The 21,704-nt window shown below is 39.3% G+C and overlaps 3 protein-coding genes across 3 annotated transcripts; all 3 read left to right on the top strand.

Annotated features, from left to right (window-relative positions):
- The first annotated feature begins 1,986 nt into the window (after positions 1-1,986).
- Positions 1,987-3,236, top strand: LOC109465907. The gene is made up of 3 exons (XM_019763394.1): positions 1,987-2,038; positions 2,473-2,849; positions 3,039-3,236. The coding sequence occupies exons 1-3, from the start codon at positions 1,987-1,989 to the stop codon at positions 3,234-3,236; spliced, it is 627 nt and encodes a 208-aa protein (XP_019618953.1).
- A 222-nt stretch (positions 3,237-3,458) lies between these two features.
- LOC109465947 (fibrinogen-like protein 1) lies at positions 3,459-4,803 on the top strand. The gene is made up of 3 exons (XM_019763436.1): positions 3,459-3,625; positions 3,998-4,175; positions 4,365-4,803. Exons 1-3 carry the CDS (start codon positions 3,607-3,609, stop codon positions 4,738-4,740), a joined length of 573 nt encoding a protein of 190 aa, XP_019618995.1. The 5' UTR covers positions 3,459-3,606; the 3' UTR covers positions 4,741-4,803.
- Positions 4,804-7,295: 2,492 nt separating this feature from the next.
- On the top strand, positions 7,296-20,294 carry LOC109466170 (protein SCAI-like). The gene is made up of 15 exons (XM_019763827.1): positions 7,296-7,767; positions 9,947-10,042; positions 12,434-12,520; positions 12,775-12,873; positions 13,151-13,247; positions 13,763-14,011; positions 14,576-14,707; positions 14,875-14,976; positions 15,090-15,168; positions 15,365-15,455; positions 15,739-15,820; positions 16,074-16,146; positions 16,357-16,530; positions 17,128-17,228; positions 17,785-20,294. The coding sequence occupies exons 1-15, from the start codon at positions 7,673-7,675 to the stop codon at positions 17,929-17,931; spliced, it is 1,704 nt and encodes a 567-aa protein (XP_019619386.1). The 5' UTR covers positions 7,296-7,672; the 3' UTR covers positions 17,932-20,294.
- Positions 20,295-21,704: the final 1,410 nt, after the last annotated feature.

The following is a 21,704-nucleotide window of genomic DNA, read 5'->3' as shown; positions in this document are numbered from 1 at the left end:
GTCTGGCCGTCCACTTCCAGGCCTTCATTCTTTCCGGTCAGTGACCTGATTTTGTGGACTTCATCACAGTACTTCAATTGTTCAACACAAAACCTTTCTTGAAAACAATTTCATCCTTTTTCAGTCCCCAAAGTCATGCAGATATAAGGATGCTTCTGTAGTTGCTAGACATACATGTAATAGAAGGTCAAACTAGTGCTTGAAAATTCCTACTCCTTTTGGGCTTCTGAGCCATTCTCAACACCAAACATTTCTGTCCATGACAGAAATCCAATATGCTTACTTTTAGCTGACCAGATTTTTTGGCCAAAAGTACATGTACCAAGAAACAGCGTACTAGTACAAGATTCAGTCCTACATTGCAGATTTATTGATACTTTAATGTTCATCTTGTAGTGGAACTCGTCAGCATAAAGTGAAGTAGAATCCTTGATAGATATTGTTGGATTTTGACATGACAAGACCTTGGAGTGACAATCCATTTAAAATGCCAGTTTTTCAGGAAATGGTCGCTGATAAATTAGTCTGCATGGGTGGCTATTGGAATGTTTCCTGTACAGGAAAACAGATAGCCTGGATGCCAGGCTGTTTCCAGGGCCTATGCAGGCCATCCTCTTGGCTCCAGGGCTATCATGCTCTCAAAGAAATGCCCCTCGAGAAACTCTAACTCAAGTCTAACTCTGAGCTAATCTGTGTAGGCCCTGACCAGAAAACAGGTTGATTATTCCAATAGCCTAAATGCTTGTATTCACAGGCCCAGATTCACAGGCCCAGAAGTAGGCTCAATCCATTCATATCAGGACCAGTTCAGGCAAAGTCTCTTCATAATATTGGGATAAATAGTGTCTACTCAAATCTGACAAAATCCCAGCAGTAAAAGCCTCCGTTCTTCAGAAAAGAAATATTTCTGCCACCAAATCACCAGGACAGGTTAGTACCAACCATACCTCAGATTCCATCTGCATGCAGTGAAACAGGTCCTCTGAACAACACGGAAAGCAGAAAAGATGTTGAAGACACCACGATGTGCCACCGACCCGCTTCCTAAGTTGCCAGAGGAGCATCAAGACTCCATATGCCCTTCACCAGGTATGATTGTTACTTAACTTTTAGAAAATTATGATAAATTTTTATTACCAAATATATCTGTCGATACAATGTGTATGTAACATTACCACCAAAGGTTTCTGTACGTAGTAAAATCACTGTTACATGTACATATAATTGGAGAAGACTTGTATGAAAAACAGCAAAGTTTCATATAACTTCAAAATTCACACAATCATGTAACTTTGTATCAGTCAGTTATAATATTTTAATAAACACATAATCACAACTTAGAAGTATTAGCTATAGTAAAGGACCTCTACGTATACATAGAAATATCGGGTACGCATGACAAGAATGTACCAGATGATGCTTTCGATGGAATGATGACATTTTGTTCCCCCAGTAACACAACCAAGAATGGAGACTACAGAACAACAGGACATCCTTCTGTCTACCAGCAGTTATGAAGACGTTGATAGGAATGTTCCAGAAGCACATCACGGAAAATCAGGGTCAACTAAAAGAGGTACATGTATTTTGTATAGTGTTCAACAAAATGCGTCAGGAGTTTGAATGCCTTTTAATATTATAAAAGGTGCAAATGTCCCTTTTAGATCTCATGTAATCTGTAACGTGACTGCTCCAATTCAGTTCAATTCAATGTACTGTACATGTAATTGGTGGATGTTTGAATTCATTATATTTTTAAATGTACATGTAGGTGCAGACAATGTTGTGTAATCTGCAATGCACTGTACCTCCCAGACATTTAGAGTCAAAAAGGAACATAGAACTCACCTTTACGCTAGATTCAAATCATGCTAGATTCAACTCAAAAATCTCTTTTAGCCTCCAGGGACAAAGGCAATTCAGGGAGGGTCAAGGCTGACTTTCAGCGACAAGTTTTTAGGCACAAGAGACAAAGCAGAGGAAACCATGGACCCCAGATCTCCCAGGGATCCTCTGCCCATGCCACCTGATGATGCATGTACCGCAAATCTGTTTTTAGGTAAGAAATTTAAAGTTGAACATTTTTTAAGTCAGAACATAATGTAGGCTATTGCCCTCACAATCAGTAGGCACCATACATTCTTCAAAAGTCATTTACAAATGTACTGTTTGTCATACAATTGGAATTCAAAATACATGTTATTGTACATGATTCATGCTTACATAGAGAAATTCAGTATTTACCTTAATATGTGTCTATACATCTACATGCCTCATCATTCTGCCCATCCACTTCTTGTTATTGTACCAAAATTTTACAGTCTACATGTAGATAGATTATCATTCTATCATTATCAGAAGTTTTGATATTAATTGTGAGCACATGACAGGAAAATGCATCTATACAAGTATATATATAATTAATTGCCTCTGCGCCTGGTGTTTTGACTTAATGTACTGTATAACACACAGCAACACAGCCAAGTGTGATACCTAGGGAAGATCAGGAGACAACACCGACCAGCACTTATGAAGACATTGCTGAAAACAGTGTGGGGGAGCATCATGGAGAAGCTGAGTCAACCGAAGATACCAGTCAGTACATCAGTCCAGACTCCAGCCCAGGCTACCATTACTACACCGGCATGGACCAGGCTTACGTGGATGCACAGCAAGACGGTCAGCCTCCTCAGGCACAATGCGTGCTCAAACTGAGTCCCATCCTGGGTTACGTGTTGGCCTTCTGCGCGGGCGTGGCTGCTGCTGCAGTAGTGGCCGTGATCCTCAACGCTGCCATTGCAGACCACCAGGGACTTCAACACCACCAGGGAACAAATATACTATCCCCGGTGAGACACTTGAAAACAAGTAATACTCTTTTTTTAAAACTGTTATTTCCTAACATTACGTATTTCCATCTCCAGCAACCTTGATAAAAAAGAGACATGCATTGTTTGTGATTAGCATTTTTTTATTTTTGAATGGTTTGAAAGGATCAAATTATATGGGACTTAATTTTTTTGCATCACCTCTTCTAGGCTACAGATCTAGACATGGCTCCTGCAGACTCTCCTCTGGTAACCATGGGAACCACAGTTACCATGGCAACTATCACAACACATCCTGTCAAAACAGCTCTGATGATGTTGCCAGTAGCTACTACAGCTGATGGTATTCATATTATTATTCAGGATATTTATTCCTTGGTAAAAATCAGGCACAAACACAAAGTTTAACTGTTAACTTAAATTTGGTGTAATTGTATAGCAATACTATATTTTGAACAAAGAAAAACAGTATGCTCTGGGGGTAATGACAAGCAGCAAGAAGTGAAGTCACCTTCTTTAATTTGTAAGATGATTCACTTCTAGGTTATTTTTGAAAGATTTATTTTATTGCAATCTTCACCTGATTTAGTCACATTTGTTGAGGTAAGAACTCTCGGCCTTGTGAATGTTGTGGACCTAAAACCATTATCTTTCACTCACATGGGTTACAGAGCCTCTACCTCTTTCATGTGCATCTCTGCGTCCCCAACCTGGCCCACTCAGCTCCGGAGTCTACACCATCAACATTGCTGGACAGAATGTTCAGGTTTACTGTGACATGGACACAGCTGAAGGAGGTAATGTAGCTTGCAGGGCTGCAAAAATTTTCATTTTTTAGTCCATTAGTGCTCACAATTTTTATGTGTCAGGGATGGAGGTATTTTTTTATTGTGCTTTGTCTTAAAATTGTCTCTGAACAAGCTAGAAGTTCATGAGGTTGGTCACTGACTTAAGAGATGCTGGTCTTCATTTGGTATACCGGTAGTTACAAGACAAGTAAAAGGTTCCCGTGTCCTGTGTTTACACAAGCTCTTGACCAGGGGTTAATGACCAGCGGGGTGGGCGGCCGCTAGGAGCGTGATTTAGTGAGGTTAATTCTATGATGTTTAACTTCTTTTCATCTACATGTACATGTATGATGTAGTCTTTTGTTGATGTTTTACTCCCAGGTTGGACAGTCATCCAGCGCCGTATGGACGGAAGTGTCGACTTCAACAGACAGTGGGAAGACTACAGGGATGGCTTCGGCCATCTGTCCGGAGAGTTCTGGCTGGGACTGGAACATGTCCATCAACTGACCCGTCAGGGCGGCTGGAAACTCAGGATTGATTTTGAGAGACGGGAGAGGTGAGAAAAATTTTAGGTCAATCTTTGATGTGCAAAAAAATCTTGTGGTTCAATGGGATTATGATAGTGCAACTGCTTGAATACACAATAGAGAATTGAATTGTATTCTCCTTCAAAGAATGTTATATGTATCCCTTTAAAAGTTCATTCTACAATATTTCATTTCCATCCATCTCGGGGAAATGACAGGAGAAAGGTCTTCTGGGCTGAATATGTCAGCTTCAGCGTGGGCAGCGAGAGCACCAACTACCAGCTCTACCTGTCAGGTTTCACCGGTACTGCAGGAAACTCCATGGATTCAAAGAGCTACCCGTGGACCACAGCCAGGTACATGATGTTCTCCACACCAGACAGGGACAATGATGAATCGCAGAGGAAAAACTGTGCCAGGGAACAGGAGGGTGGCTGGTGGTACAACGACTGTTCCCTGTCAGGACTCAACCAAAGGTATCCTGACAAAGATGTGCCCTGCAGCAGTCACATTTACATGGAATGGCAAACTCTGACTGTTAGATTTCACTGTTTGAACAAAGTGTCAATGAAAATAAAACCCCTGCCAAGGTGACTTTTTACCTAGTGAGAAATCTCCAACCTTTGCCCAATATCACAACCACAAAGAATTCAAGCAACTACACACATGTATACCTCTACTACCGGTATCTATATCTTTTCCCAAGTTGGTAATTTTTCCCCAATCATTCTTTGGTTCATACCCTATGTTACGACAACCCTATGTTACGACAGCCCTATGTTACGACAGCCCTATGTTACGACAGCCCTATGTTACGACAGCTATTGTTATTGCAAGTTATTTTCCGGCGATTTTCTGACTTTTAACGCCGATTTTTCGCACGCTACGATCACGCTACCATTTGACACTGTACTGGAGACAACATATGAGAGATCATTTAACAACCAAGGAGCACTTTTGTTGAATAAAAGAGCAATGAAAGCTACGACACAGCCAAATTATTTTCAAAATTTGTCTCGTGTATGAGAGATAAGATGACGCTTCTTTATATGTTTTGATGTATTTTTGGCGTGATATAAACTAGTAATTTGTAGCGGAAATGTTGCTAGTACGGAAGCCGTACGGATGAAGCAAGGCTCTTCACTATTAAAATCCGGCTATCTCCTTGCCGGAGGTTACAATTAAAATAAATGATGCCGATGTTTGGAGTTTTGCAGCAGAATGTCCTAATTAAGTATTCCTGACGATACGTTTGCCATTTGTAGCAGTGTTTTTTTATGTCAATACTTGTGAAAAATATGGAATGCTTGTGGACAGTTTCAACTTGTAAACAAGTGTAAACAAATGCCCCGCCCCCTCAGTTAATTTTCGCGACGTGTTCCATAACTTAATTAATTTTCGCGACCCGGCCCTTTCCAACTGGACGGCCTCTCAGGATCTCTCAGCTGCAGTCTGGCGGAAACACTGTCAGTGACAATATATAACGTGAAAATTTCCTTCGAGATCATTACACTCAATACATTTACAATTTATCACTTGGTGTCTGAACATAGCCATAATCGTGTTGAAAAAAGGGGGCGTCAAAACATAAGGCTGTCGTAAGGCTGTCGTAACATAGGGCTGTCGTAACATAGGGCTGTCGTAACATAGGGCTGTCGTAACATAGGGCTGTCGTAACATAGGGCTGTCGTAACATAGGGCTGTCGTAACATAGGGCCGACCCCATCATTCTTTAACCACATGCACAGTCATACATAACAAAGATAACAATCTATTCATAATGTCTCTTCTTAACAAACCAGCACATTTTGATGATGTAATGTTACCATGTTCTATTAATGAGTAACATTATATATATGTAATTTATAATAGCTCAACTTTTCTAATGTACATTTTTTGTGACAAGTGTATTCAGCATGCATCGTTAACTGATTTAGAAATAGTTTGTTAACTCACTCATTGTAGAAGTCATCGTACATTGTAGTATGTTCTTTGTTTTTGTAGTCATTATTTCTTAGCCAGTCTATATTAGATGTTCCAACTTTGTAAAAATGGCTTATATTTTGGGTAGTACAGCGTATTCCTGTACATGTATATTTCTGTTTATACGCTTTGATATTTGTATCCAACTTCGTTGTAACATTAAATGCATGTATCATAGAAAGTATTATGTTAAACTGTGGCTGCCTTGCATCACTGCATCATTTGAAATGTGGTGTCTCCAGCTTAGGCCATGTTGATTTGATTATATGGATGACATACTCGCGCGCATGAATTTTCGGCCGTTTCCAAAAAAAAAAGTTTTCAACCATAGTGTAAATCATACAAAACACTTGCAAAATGAGCAAATATATACCGTAAGTTGCAAAAAAAAAATTTGAAAACGATACCAATGTCGTAGACTCTTAAAATCAAATGAAAAAGACGAAATGTGAAGAAATGAATTTGAAGATTAGATTATTCGTCATACCACACTCTGTCCTTTGTACAACCTTCATGACCACGTAGATGTCATGATGAAAGCAACTTTTTTTTTTTGCAAAACTTTTTTTTTATTCGCACGCTCGCATCAGTTTTGGGGTTTCCAGAGGATGTCATCCATATAATCAAATCAACATGGCCTTATAACATCACCTGTGCTATCTCGAATGTACACACTAGTATCATAAATAAATGCCCTTTTATGAAAAACTAATATTAATATTGTGCATTCCTTATTGAAATAGTCATTGCAGGAAAAACCCGCAACCCAAAATGGCTATTTCTATCTTTGCATTGGCTTTTTGAAAAGGGAGCTCCACCGGTTAGATTCAAAGAGACATAAATGTAAGATCATTGTTGACAAGATGAAGCACTTTTTCACCAGCCGCCAGAGGTCGCTTTCAGATAGTAATTCTTTATCCTGCAGTAACTTTTAATTCCGCAAGATGGTGCTCGTACTGGTAGCTTGAAGTTGCTGACAATGGGAACGGCTGGTTGTGTCAGACTTGAACGAAATGTGGAAAAAGAATATCAACTGATGCGGATATAAGTGTATGACATACAAGTTTAATTTGTTAAAGACAATAAAAATGCTAGCAACAGCAGTAAAGTAAAGTAAGCAGCACCCCCATCTACCAAAATGGTTTCTTCCATTGGTCACAGGTCACGGGAGGTCAGATGTCATGTTTTTGGATGGGCTACAATTTCTGCCCGGTTGATTCAGCCGCTGTTTGTAGTCGCTTTTTCTCAACCGCCTCAATCAATGCTGCGTTAGAACCAATTATATAGCATTTTGTAAATCCGGGCGGCGCCAAATCTGACCACAAAGCGATGCTGGGCGGTATTTTTAGCGGAAAAAGCGCCACCTCCGTGGGAAAGTGCTGAACCACACCCCTGCCTGCCGTGCACTTGTTCCCAGACACCCTGTCTGGCCTGCACCGTTAGAACGTTTACCGCTCGCTGAGTGACAAGAGCCGCGAGTTGGACGGTTGCCGAGGTTTTTACCTGCAGGGAAGCGGAGGGAACGACATGAATCGGTGCGAACATGTCTGACGAAGAGATACCGGAACACGAGAGGAAGATTGTGACAGAGTTTTGCTACCTGCTGGATAAGTCTAAACAACTCTTCAACGGACTCAGGTAAGGAACAGGAGACAAGATCATCGCCCAAGGGAGTGAAGTATTGTTTTAATGTTTGTCTGTCTATGCGCACAGTTATAAGTTATCCACCTCATCCTACGTATTTCTTATGACAAGATTAAAAGTCAAAGGTAAGAGAATTATAACTTAGATTCTGAACATTTTAATTTCAACATGCTCCAAATGTGTAGGGGAAGGCAAGGTTGAATGATGATGACAGTGTTTTTAGAATTTCTACGGCATCCACTAGTTGTACTGTAGTAGAAAAAATGTTGATTCCATTTATGTATACATGTAACTTATACATCTACATGAAATTATCTGTTGCTCACAACGTTTGCACATTTGAACCTGTCAGTCATATGTGGGGTTGAGAAGGGTGTAAGCATAGTTATGGAACATCGTCGTCAGATATCATTTGGCAGTTAGACATATTTTATCCAAGTTGCATTCCCGTTACTACATAAACAAAATTAAAAAATTAGATGTGCAATGGTCCAACTTACTAGAAGCAACCCCACACTCATTACATTAAATTGAACAAATTGAATGTCTGAACTCGCATACAAACAATTTACAATTTTGTAGTCTATGCAGTTGTTATTACCATTAAGCTATATGAATGTAGCAACAAGAAAAATTCTGTACATCACTTTTACATTAATTTTAGTAGTTTTTATTTTTGACAGATAGTAAATAGAAAATTAATACATACTGAGTAACTTGATGAGAGTTGATGTAGGGACTATCAGATGTCATAAGGTGCTCAGCTTGTATAAAATCTTCTAGCAGTTCTACAAGAATGTAGCAGGATTCTGCGAAAATCTACCCATATTTGAACACTGTCATTCTAGGAAGAGAAAGGGTCATAAAGCTCCAGCCTTATAGTTATAGGGTCTTTGGGGATGACATTAATTTCATTACTTAATCTCTCCTTGCACCTGGTGGACCAGCCATATAATCAATTTTATGGCTCCATCTAGACCAAATGCGTGATGCAAAATAACTACATTTACACATATGTTTGAGATCATGCTTGTTACTTGTGAAAACCTTGATTAAGTGCATACAGTGTATCAGCATGTGCCATGTGCCCGTCATGGCCTTAGGATGGAAGATAGTTATCCTTGGCTTGAGATGATCAATGATGATGATGGTGTTGATCAGCGGCATTAAAAGAATCTACACGTATGGCGGTTGTCACTCAGACTCTGCTACACAAGACATTTTACACAGAATTTGAATCTCAGTCAGTTATTATAAATGGAGCACTACATGTCTACAAAGCAATTTCTACCCGTGCATAAGCAATTTATTACACCTTTGTCTCTGTCCATTAGATTACTGACTGCATCCTTCTTAACAGCCCCGAATACAACTCCAGCTTGTGCCTCGGTTCTCTCACTTTCCTGGTTGTTGTGTACACAAAATCAGAATCAAGGACACGGAACAACACAAGTGCAACTATCCGATAAAAGAAGCATTATGTTGGAAGTATAGAGGGTCTGCTACAGTGTTGTACCAACTAATGTACCCTGTGAATGGGGAGTAGACTGAAGAGGGCCTCTTTGAGCTGAAGAACCCGTAGCCAGGGCCTCTCATGACCCTCAATCAAGAAGGCACCATTCCCGCACAAGGGTCACTGATAGTTAACACTTGACTGGTACAGCTGTGAACTTCCAAATGAATAATGTAGAATATCCGATATATCACGCCGGTAACGCCATGTGGTAAATATAGTGCAGGGAGGGGGGTGGCATGGAGTCAGATTGATATGGGGAAAACAGGCTTCCAGGTTCAAGTGCACGGATTAATCATACTCTCCAATCTCATTCAGGAGGTCTCTGCTTGGACCGGTGCAGCCAAATGAATGTTTTGCACCATAGAGTGAATTATAGCACTACAATATTTCAGGGCTTGACATAATTTGTTTTCCTCTTAACTGTAATATTTCATCAATACTTTAGCTTTCAATTTCAGTGTGTATGCAATTTCAGTGTGTATATTGCAGCTGGTTACTAGATACTAAGTATATTGAGCTAAAAATATACTTTACAATTGCAACATGTAGGATGGTGTTTGAAACAATGTTTAATGTTGAAATAATGTTTTCTTAAAAGTGTATTGAAACTTCCACATTAACCCTGAGTTGACCGAGCCTTCCTGCTGTGTTTTTCAGAGATTTACCCCAGTATGGGCAGCGCCAGTGGCAGGCATACTTCGGCAGAACGTTCGATGTCTACACCAAACTGTGGAAATTTCAGCAACAAAACAGGTACTAACGGGAACAGCACTACAGTTTGAACATGTAACGGACACAAACAAACACACTCTGGTGCTTTGAAGACATTGTAAAGATAAGCCTTATGTAAACATTCACCTGTAAAGAATCAGTTTTATTTCTTTCTTCAACTTGTAACTTGCTGCTGACAGCATTTGTTATAGCTTCATGGCTTTATTGTTTTCTTTGGGTATGATTTTCATCATGTTTCTCTCACACTGAAGCGATTGTCATCAACCTTTCCCTGCTTAAGTAGTCTTTTGGCACCAAACGTGTGTTGGTTAGGAGGTTAGGTGTCAGGGAGAAGGTTAGTTGAATTGGAGACCATCCAAAGTTTTACCTATATGTGTGACAGTCTGCTCAAATGTCAATATTTATGGCTGCCTCACAATGTTCCATTCATATATCAGAACAATAGTGTGAATGATGTTCGGACGCTTTGTTTACCTTAGTCTACCTGGTCCAGAAAGGTGTGTTATCCTTTGGGTCATGTTTCATTCTCACCTGGACAGGTGACACCTGCTACAAAACAGGTGAAAAGTAAACCCCAGTGGCCGTATTTCTTTTTCACATGTCGCTATATTCAGGTCACCTAGTTTTTCAACTTAGAAAACTTTGCTAGAATGTTGTCCTTTTTTTGACACAGTCCTATTCGTGATTTTGGCAGGGCAAGTGTTTTTGCTAGGTTGTTGGTTTAGCAACTGCAGACTGGTCTTTTGGTTAAAGGTGAAGCCTACACTAACAAAGTAACTGAATCTTCCACAACAAGACATGTCAAGGGTTGTGACTGAGCACACAGAGCCGGGTGATCACAAACATTGTGCTGCTTTGAAGCAGGAATGTTGAAGAGTAGGTTTACAATATTTAGGGTTAAGTTGACTGAAGACGGAGGTGTATATGAATACGTAATAATGAAGGCCTTGTAGTGCCAGCAGGAACATGCAGGCTTTTTGTTTGCACCGAGGATTTGTAGGGATTTAAGTGGCTTGAATTTTTTGCTGAATACCTGGGATCCTAGGTTTTCTCATGCATGTATGGCATGCATTTTGTACATCTTTGTGGTTGTCCCTGTTCTAAAAAATGCTAGACAAAGCCTCAAGGACAATTTTATTCAGTATATTCTTCTTGCTGGAATGTTATGTGTTATGTTTATGTGTAATCCTTCACATTATTTTGTAATTCTTCAAATTGTTTTTCACTAAAAACATTTTTGCATAAATCAACCTAGTATGAAAACATGACAGGCAATATTTTGCCACTCAAAAAATGCTATTAAAGTGATATTATCTTTTGTTTGGAAATATTTCATTTATTTGATCATTATTTCTATTTCTAATGTTCAAATTGTTCACATTCTTTATCTACACTAGCAACATGGCACACTGGGAATACATGAAACATTGATTCATTCATTCTTGCCTTGATGTTTCATTGTAATCTCATTACAATTCTTTTATAGCCAAATTATCTCTGCAGCACCTAAATAATTCAAGCCACTAGAGATACCTACACAGTACAAACATAATCAGTGTTCTACCAGTCAGCATAATTGGCTTAGAAAATCAGGTAAAGAAAATTGCACAAAGGTTACAGACAAATCTAAAGTTAGTATTTTTGGCAGGACCTAACATAGTTATTGGGTTATAACTTGAATAGGGTATCAATATTGATGACTGAGATATTTTTTGGATAGTCAGCCTAGGAAAAATGTTTTCATCATTTTTGTTTCTTTTTTTCTTGCTTGTGCGAAGCATAGGATGAAATTCTTAGATTGGTAGAAATTATTCACAAACTTTCATCAACACTATATTCATACAGGAGCTGATGTTTGAGTTTTTCTACAATACATGTTACATACACTCAGCTAAATCAGCAAAAGATTGTGTAACACAGGCTAAGGTGAGCAGGTGTAGTAATCCAGTTAGTCGTATCAAGTTAACCACAGAAGGTTAAGGTAATGTGTAAACAGTTCTACCCTGAGGCCCGTGTATAGCACCTCTAAATGGCCCTTTTGTTCAATCCCAACGTCTGGAAAAATGTCAACATGGAGGCCAGCGACCAAGGCATGGAAACTCCCTCCCCATTGTCCATGATGAAATTGCATTTAGAGATTTTGTGAGGAGGCCAATTTGATGAGGAAGTATTGACTCTGGTTCCTTTTATATGGAGGTGGTAGAATTATTTTTGAGCAAATGAATCCTTAGATCAGTGTAGGCTAGGGAATACAATTTTTTTACCACATATATTTCAAAATGACTCTTTCAGTTTCAATGTGAATTTTTAATTTCTCTCTATCACAAAGGCATAAAGAACATGATAATTATGATTATCATAAAGTTTATATGATGTACATGTATATCTGACTTTTACTTTTGTCCTTCCCAGACAAGTCCTGGATACCAGATATGGGCTGAAGAGATGGCAGATCGGAGAGATCGCTTCCAAGATAGGCCAGTTGTACTACCATTACTAGTGAGTACTCTCAACTATTGCTTCGAAATGTAGGACAGTGTGCTTTTAAAATGAACTGGAGAGCACTAATATTTTCCAAATGCAGCATAGAACTATCAGAAGTTATGATTGCCAATTGTAGACTGATCTTGACTGTCACAATTAACACTAATATACAACTTAATTCTGCATCTACATGTATACGTTCTCATAGAGGTTGGGGGCCATAGTCTATTGTTGTCAGATTTCATCATGAACTTTTGTACATTCTGCAGCCTCCGGACCAGTGAAACCAACTATCTCCACGAGTCCTTCTCCTTCTACTCTGCCATCCGCATGCGGGCGTACTACTCCAAGGCCAACAAGGAAGACAAGTACGTACTTAATAGTGATCTAATTATATCCACAGAGTTCATTAATTTTTCTCCATTCATTCCTGTTTATAACAAAGTATATTTCAGTACAGCAACCTTAAGAACCTTAAATTCAAGGTGTGTCTTCTGCATCTTCTGACCAGTACAAATAAACTCTGAGTCACTCAGTCATATACAGTTTAACTAGTCGAATTCATCCCAGAAAAGAGCAGCATCGTTGCAGTTTGTTGCCTGCCATATTGATGTGACAGTTCATGTATCTGTTGTATGTGTCCAGGCCAGATCTGATGGTGAAGAAGTTGAGATATTACGCCAGATTCATCGTCGTCTGTCTGCTACTCAACAAGACTCATCTGGTCAGGGACCTGGTTAGGGTAAGTTGTACATGTACAGGACTTCTTCTAGTTTGGTCAATCTTCTTAGAGAGGTATCGGTACTATCCAAAGAAAGTATTATATTACGATTTTTGAATAATTGTATCAGATAGACTGAATGTCACATATCAACCACATACTATATAAAATGTCACAATGTGTATCTTTCTATAAAAAGAATAAAATCAATATCAAATCCTGTTTCCATGCAATAACAGTATAAAGTTGACATTTCTATTGACCTTTTATTAAACATCCCTTATGGACATACAATGTACATGTACCTTGAAATAGGAACATTTGGCAATAGTTTAATTATTAAGGGTTTTATATGCTTAATTTTTCAAATTGAAGCAGCTTCTGATATTGTGAAATATCATTCTGATGTTTTAATAATTTCTTGCCAATTTGCTGTCTTTCCAAAGTCACCAAAAATGTAGCCTTCAAGCTTAAGATAAATAAATATTTTACAATATGTTGACTCAGAGACGTTTTCTGCTATGTTTTACTTGAAGGAGCTGTCCAAGCAAATCCAAGACTATGGGAGCACATACGACCCTGGTGACCAGTTGGAGTGGTCACTGGTGCTGGGGGAGGTCCAGGCTTTTCTGGACGCCGAGCCGCTGGTCATCCTGGACACAGAGTCGTCCCCGGTCACAATATCCCAGCGCCTGCAGAAGGACACCGTGCCGCCGCTGGAACCAGGCACTGAAGTCAGGCTGTCTCTACAGGAGGTCATCATTGTGGGCAACAGGAAGGACCAGGTTAGTATTATTGAAATATTTAAAGGACAAGAAGAAACACAAAAACCCCTGGCTCTGGAGAATCGAACCCAGGCCGCCAGCTCAATAACCTGAAGCACCAACCACTAGGTTAAAAGATCTGGACCTGTCAGACAGGTCAGTTGGTGGCACTTGAACCCCACTGTTACATTGTGTCATATATGATATGTTATTCTTCTTTCTTACTGCTTAGCCCCATTTCTGGGTTTGCACATGACATATGTTTTGTTAGTAACAAGTGACTGGTGAATAGTGGCATATTGAAGAAAAAAATTTGCATGGCTTTAATGGCCTTTAAAAACCGTACATAACAGTACTGACATTGTTTCGTAGTGAATGGTAAAGAACCAAATGGCTAACAAAGTTACTCAACCAATAGATACATGTATTCATCAGGCAATGTTTTGGTATTCGTTCTACATTGCAATACCAACTTCCACTGCTAGGTGATGCTGTAGTGGAAAGGATGTGACCCCATATGTGACTAAGCACTAGTATCCCCCCTCATCTTGAATAAGTATGTTTTGTCCTACGTTGTACCTACAGGTGAAGTTTAGTGAGCTGACAGTGGACATGTTCAGGATGCTGCAGACATTGGAGCGGGAGCCAGAGGGCCTCGATGCAACGGAGCAGGCAGCTAATGGTGCTCAACCAGAGAAGGAAGGGGAAACAGGGGAGGTAAACAACAACAAAAACAACTACACTTCACCAAATTGTTTTTCTTACATCTTGCCTTCCTATGGCCTCAGAATTTATTATCAAAACATTAAATAATTGTTTGATTTTGCTTATTGTGCTTATACTTGTGCTATATGTACATGGGTTAACTATACTTCCCTATACAGAGTGAAGACAATGCCCCAGGAAAGAGAGAGAACCCACACAAGTACCTTCTGTACAAACCCACATTCAGTCAACTCTACACTTTCCTGGCTTCAGGATTCAAGGTGCGCAGAAAAAATTGATTCAAATTTTCAATTTGCCATTTTTATCGTCTTCCTGAAAAATGAAAAATGTCTATGATATGATTTTTCTGACCCAGTTTTTGTGTGTATGTCAGGAGCTGCCCCCTGATGGAGTTATGCTGGTGTATCTGTCTTCTACTGGGTCCACAGGCTGCTCTAAACCAGAGGATGAAGGTATGGCACAGTTCATTAGTCATACAGCAGATTGCTTACTAACATACATGTACATAATGTTTAGTGTTGTATCAATTTTTCAAATAGAGTGAAATGCTCTGTCATCATCACACGTCATCTTGACTTCATATAATGACAGCATGTCAGAAAAATGAAATGTTCACCCCTGTCATCCCCAATGGTTCGACCCTCCCAGGTGCATATGACTATGGCGGGGTGCTGACCAATAGCAGGAAGGAGGGGGAGGAGCTTATGAAGAAGTCAAAGCTGCTGAAGGACATGCACTGGTACGTAAAGATTTTACTTTATCCACTGAACAAATGGCAACCAACTGAACAAAGTTAAAGTTACCTATCGTGGCTAGTGAGTGTGAGTGTGCCCTTGAGCAATATAGAATTGCCAGTAGTCATGCAGTGTTACAAAATACAGTCTTAGATATATTGGAAATGATTTTGTTACGGATGTTTTCATGATGGGATGTACTTTTGACAGTAGCCTGTCTTTTATCACTACCGTTTGTCTGAATTTGAAGAGCACATGACATGTTGTTCCCCTGTTGTTTGTGTGTAGTCTCCACCCCGGTGACCTGTACCCCTTCACAAGGAAACCTCTGTTCCTGGTGGTGGACAGTGAGAACAGTGAAGTGTTCAAGGTAAGAACACCATTTAGCCTGTATCTCTGATAGGGGGAGTGCCTCGGATGTACCAAATTGGTCTATGCCTTCCCTCAGCACACTCTTCTTGTGTATTTGGTATTTATGATTTACGTGAAAAATAAAGAATAGAGTACAAAATAATACAACATTTTCCTTTAACTAGTACTAACAATATATGTCACACAACAAAGGAAGGTATGAAACCCCTAGAACTAATGACAAGTCCGTCTGTATGTACATTTCTGTCCAGAACATGCCCAACCTGTTTGGCCAGCCTCGGGTGTGTCTGCTCTCTCCTGTTGCTGTTCCTACGGATGTTGTAGGTAAGATTTAGACTTTAAACAAATATAAAGGCTCATTTAAGAAGTTCAACATTATTATGATGATCAAGTATACACTATAATGTGAATTTTTTCATCACTTAAGTTAAATGCTGGCCTCAATGCAATTTATGTTCAGCCCCATGGCTTGGTTAAGATAACTGATTTAAGATATCTGATTTGCTGTCATACATTGTTTTACCCCGTACCCAGATGAGATAGCGAAGGGCAGCCTGTTTACCCTGTTCCTACACTGCCCCCTGACCGGCCTCCTCACCATCTGTAAGCTGTCGGACATTCCCATTGCATCCTGGGAGCGTGCCCAGAGGCAGGTGGGGAGGATCCTGGAGGAGATCGCCAGACTGCTGATGGGCTGCAGGAACGTGGGTGAGTAACATGGGTGAGGAATGTGGGTAAGTTATGTCATGTGTGAGGGACATGGGTGAGGAACATGGGTGAGTTGTGTCATGGGTGAGGGACATGGGTGAGTTGTGTCATGGGTGAGGGACATGGGTGAGAGACATGGGTGAGGGACATGGGTGAGGAATGTGGGTGAGTTGTGTCATGTGTGAGGGACATGGGTGAGGGACATGGGTGAGTTGTGTCATGGGTGAGGGACATGGGTGAGGAACATGGGTGAATTATGTCATGGGTGAGTTATGTCATATGGGTGAGGAACGTGGGTGAGTCATGGGTGAGTTATGGGTGAGGAACGTGGGTGAGTTATGGGTGAGGAATGTGAGTACTAGTAAGTTATTTGGCAATTGGCTAAGGGACAAGGGTAAGTTACATCATGGTTAAGAAATTTTGGTGGGTGACTCCACTGGTGAGTAACTTGGGTAGGTTATATGTGGATTATTTTCAAACGAGGGGTAATCCCCCAGAGGAATTTCATAACTGTAAGTCTGGATAAAAGTTTTAGGCATGATCTTCTTGCAGAAATCTGAAGAAATAAGAATTTGATTTTTCTCCTGTGTGTTACAGACGGGATGTATCTCCAGTTCTATGGAGATGAGTTTCTGCGGCTGCTGCTGCTGCGGTTTGTGTTCTGTTACTGCGTCTTCAGACTGCACAGGGCCTTCAAGGTCAGATCACACACTTCAGATGTTAGTCATATCATATATGTACATTAAATACCTATACTACAAAGTTATGCAATTTTTGGTCAAGAACCAGTCATTGTTTCATAACTTTCTAACTGCATGATATCTTCTTTATAGCACATGTTGATTGCAAACTACATGTAAGTAAGCTACTAAGTGAAAGATCCAACACAAAGAAGTTCTCTCACCTAGAGCTTTCAACCAGTCACTCTGGTCTTCCTCAGTAGACTGACCCAGTGAGACTTGTCACGTGGCTTCTCTGAAGTGTGACATCAACACAGGGTCAAAGGTATCTGGTAGACGATGTCAGCCCAGTGTTGACGTCACATGTACACTTCAAAGAGGCCATGTGTCTCACTGGATCAGTCTTCTGAGGAAGACCAGAGTGGCTGGACAAAAGCTCTAGGTAAGAGAATTTATTTGTGTTTGATCTCAAGCTTCACTTTTAACATGTAACTACCAACACAGATTAACCTTCATGGTCATATTTTTGCTTGTCTGTAAAAGGTGTTTCATTTTGTGCTGTGTTGTTCCCCAGGGCCCTGCGTACTACCCCCAGTGTCACCCTGAGCTGCCGAAGAACGAGGTTCTGGAGGCTCTGACGGTGCAGAAACAGCTGCTGGACCTGGCCTCCACCCTGGACATCAGGTCCATGTTCTACGAGATAGACGAGTCACTAGAGTAACAGGACAGAGTCGCTACATTGTGCTACGTATGTTGAACTGTCTGCTAGGTAACATATATCTGTTGCCATGGAAAAAGAGATCTCCAATGCAACAGCCCTCAGTATAACGCACTCCTGCATATCTAAACTCTATACCATGGGGTGCTGCTCTTAAGGTCTCTCAAACAATGATGTTTTTCTGTTTTTTATCTCAAACAGGCAGATGCTTGTACATTTGTAACCTGAAAGATAAATGTTAATGGAGGTTATGTAAAGAAAAATTTGTCCTATTGTTTCTAGGACACCTTGTCTTGTAGCATATGTTGGGTCCTTCCTGCTTGTTTGATAGTAGCCCACATACAGGACAGACTACCAGACACCATGCCAGTTTGTTGTAGACCAGGGTTTTCTACAATATCAGACTACTATTCCACTGATCTCACAAGCTTTAGCATGCTGAAGTGGCTATCTATTCTCTGTTAGTCATGGCTGAGGCAGCACAGAGAAGGTTAAAATAGGCAAGAAGAGTACTTATAGTGTTTTATTTAGCTAGGATGTTGTTTTATGTTGTTTGTTGTTTTATCCATCTTGCCAGCAACAGTACATGACAGTACATGACAGTTTTAAGGAGCTTGTTGCACATGAATAGATGCAATTGGTTTGGATTGGATTTTAGATAAAGATTCTGAATCATTAAAATCCAGACAGCTTTGTGACAGTATACACTGTAGGATAGCCTTAGTTTGAAACTTTCTTCTTTTGGAATTTTTTTCATCTCATGATCACACATTCATGTGATACATACATGTATGTGTACAGTACATCCTTAGCTAAAGACTACACTGAAAGCATTCATGTGAGGGGCATATAACTCAACAAATGGGTTTATGGGTTTATATTTCATTTTGTGTAGTGTAGAAACAGGTTGTCCCCTAGATATTTATCATCACAAACTTCTTACATATAAGACTGTATTTACAATGTCAAGCCATTATACCCATATACCTCTTGCATGCGGTAAAAAATTCAAAAATTCTAGATCTAAGGTCTGTGGACTTCAATAAACCAGATTTGTCCCATCAATGTTTAGGTAGTTAGTTCAAGTATTAACATTAGTATTTGACACAGTACGTAGAATAGAAAAACGTCTGACGTGTTTGCTGTAAGTATTTGCTGTTGATAAAAGGTATTTATTGCTGTTGTTAAGTACAGTAACTGTTGTACATATAGATATATCTATATATATTGCTGTGTTGCAAAGCCATGTATTGCTGTGCCAAACGAACATTTGTTGCCAATTCCCTTCCTTTCAACTTGATGTATAACAGATATCCTCATATGAAAAACTATTATTATAGATGAGATACTATGAGTTACTGATGTCCTAGGATGCGACATTTTTCTAAAAATAGTGTCTTCATTGGATAATTTGCTCCTATACTGATTTTTTTTGTCACCTTCATTGGTTGATTCCAACTGAATCTCATGAATTTGACCTTTTTGAAGGCCTTTGTATGCACAGTTACAAGAATTCCATGAACTTGGGTTGTTTTGTTGAAAAAGCTATATTTTAGACATGTTTATTTTCTATCATATGGTTCATTTCAAGGTTCTATTGGAAACTTATATAATTAAGGTCAGTTTTACAGCTACATTTTTATATTTTCTAAAAAAAATGTACTTCCAGTTGTATTATTCTTAAGTATTGTTTACTCAATGTTGGTTCCTATATTTTCAAAGTTTATTTGATTATATTCATTATCATATGTGATGCTATTTCTGCATAACTGGCTATTTCCATGCATGTTGTTTGTTACTTTTAGTCTGGAGCTTATTTTGAATAAGTTTAAATTTCACTGCCTGTTTTGTACTTATATATTGTTCTAATATATGTTCTATTTCAAGTATGATTATTTCTTATCACAACACATTTTGTTCAAGTGAGTCCAGGCATTCCAATGATCCATGTTCTTTAGAACTTGTTCAACCACTGTGTTTCAGCACTGTTTTTTGTATATATGTTTTTACCTTATATTTTGCTCAATCCTTCATTCAAAAACCCCATCCAGAATCTTGTTTCATGAGTAGTTAGACTTAATGTATCTACGATCTGGCTCTTGAAGTTGTAACATTGGAGCTGTGTAATATACAACTGGTATCATCTTGGAACTTTTACTTTTGATATATTGTATATGTTTACATTGATCTTTGTTCTGGCCTAAACATTATATTTTGGTCATGCTTTTTGACTACATTTGTACAATGTATTACCAAACAATATCAACCTGATCCATTACAAGGAAAATGTTACCCTTTTGTACAATCTCCTAAGCTTTGCTTATTGTAAACTGAAATGGAAACATTAAAATATTGAGTCACCAACACCCCCGGCTCTTTGCCATGCTTTGTGACTGAATACACACACAGACTATCTAGATTTTAGCATATCACAAGTAATATGCATTTCTTATTTAATAATTATCATGGCACGCCATCTTTGCAACTTTTTTTCATTCTATCTCTGTTTACCTCATTGAAATGTTTCCAGTTGAAGTTGACTATTGCTTTAACTTTACAGTAGTAGCAAAAAGCTGAGAACATGCATGAAAGCATGATGGACTCGTTTGGAGGGGAACATGTCATTTATTCACACATGTTGCACATAACTTTCGGTAAAAAAAAATCTCACACTTTTTTACTCAATGACACTAGAAAATAAAGATATCAAACATCAACAAAAGTCCATTCACTATAATCTATATTTGGCTGTCATGGACTCTTCTACCATGGAGAGGCGAACCACAAAGACGCTGCAAAATAACGTTAAAATCTGTACCAAATCATAGGTCTTTTAAATCAGTCATGAAAGAGTTTCCACACTTTTCACTTTTCGAGATCTCTGACGAGTCAAATTCATTGTAAATCATAGTATAATCACACATTACAAAAAGCAAAGCAAGCGAAAAACAAAACAAGCAAACGGTATAAAAATCTGTCTTTGTACAATATAGATCTTTACATACATGTACATGTATGTCATATCACATGGTGACAACAGACATGTTGTGTTGCATTGATAGGCGCTTCCAAAGTTTTCGTAATGGGGGACAAGAGGAAAATGTTACTATCAGTGGTCTTAACAAACAAAACATGATGGCAAGGCACCAGCCTTGGATTCCATATTATTCCATACATATAGCTAGCTTCAAATTCGGTCCGCTATATGTAAGAACTCTTTCCCATGCAGTAGGTTGGCCATTACGTCAGTGATTATTTCGGGTATGGGATCTTAGTTTGTGGGCAGTGTAGCCGTTACGGTAACTGATCCCACACGATGAGCCAATGAAAGCTCTCCTTATAATTATCTTCTAAACGAAAAAAAGGTCCTCTTTTTAACAGATGCCAGTCCATTGCCAAGGAAGCGATCGGAGGGGTGAACCGGTGCTGGAATGGTATGGATACCAGGCTAGCGATGTCCTGCCTTCCCCCTTATGATCTTTGTCTTGGAATTCGAATATGTCTTAACAGCGATTCTGCTTCAAAAGTTGACGGAGGGAGTGGTGGGTCAATTGGCAATAGAGGATCATACTCTGTGTTGCATCAATAAAGCTTCTTCATTATACCGAACGATATCGATGACCTCAAATATAATAAAGCAGACGTTGGGAGTTAAGATCGCAACGTTCTGAAACTTTTCATGAAGACATGTCTGACACATAACAATCCTGGGGCAACGAAAAAATATTCTGATCTTCTCAGCGAAATTAGTTTTGTAGATTGAATGGGAAATGGTA

Source organism: Branchiostoma belcheri, unplaced genomic scaffold (assembly GCF_001625305.1).
Source record: "Branchiostoma belcheri isolate BF01 breed outbred unplaced genomic scaffold, Haploidv18h27 scaffold16, whole genome shotgun sequence".
Classification (NCBI taxonomy): domain Eukaryota; kingdom Metazoa; phylum Chordata; class Leptocardii; order Amphioxiformes; family Branchiostomatidae; genus Branchiostoma; species Branchiostoma belcheri.
This window is presented reverse-complemented; position numbering and strand designations above follow the sequence as displayed.

Coding starts and splice junctions, on each gene's coding strand:
- LOC109465907 (XM_019763394.1), top strand. CDS start 1,987: ATGGACCCCAGATCTCCCAGGGATCCTCTGCCCATGCCACCTGATGAT. Junction 2,039..2,472: donor CATGCCACCTGATGATGCAT/GTACCGCAAATC, acceptor TATAACACACAG/CAACACAGCCAAGTGTGATA. Junction 2,850..3,038: donor GAACAAATATACTATCCCCG/GTGAGACACTTG, acceptor CACCTCTTCTAG/GCTACAGATCTAGACATGGC.
- LOC109465947 (XM_019763436.1), top strand. Junction 4,176..4,364: donor GATTTTGAGAGACGGGAGAG/GTGAGAAAAATT, acceptor GGGAAATGACAG/GAGAAAGGTCTTCTGGGCTG.
- LOC109466170 (XM_019763827.1), top strand. CDS start 7,673: ATGTCTGACGAAGAGATACCGGAACACGAGAGGAAGATTGTGACAGAG. Junction 7,768..9,946: donor CAACTCTTCAACGGACTCAG/GTAAGGAACAGG, acceptor TGTGTTTTTCAG/AGATTTACCCCAGTATGGGC. Junction 12,521..12,774: donor CAGTTGTACTACCATTACTA/GTGAGTACTCTC, acceptor TACATTCTGCAG/CCTCCGGACCAGTGAAACCA.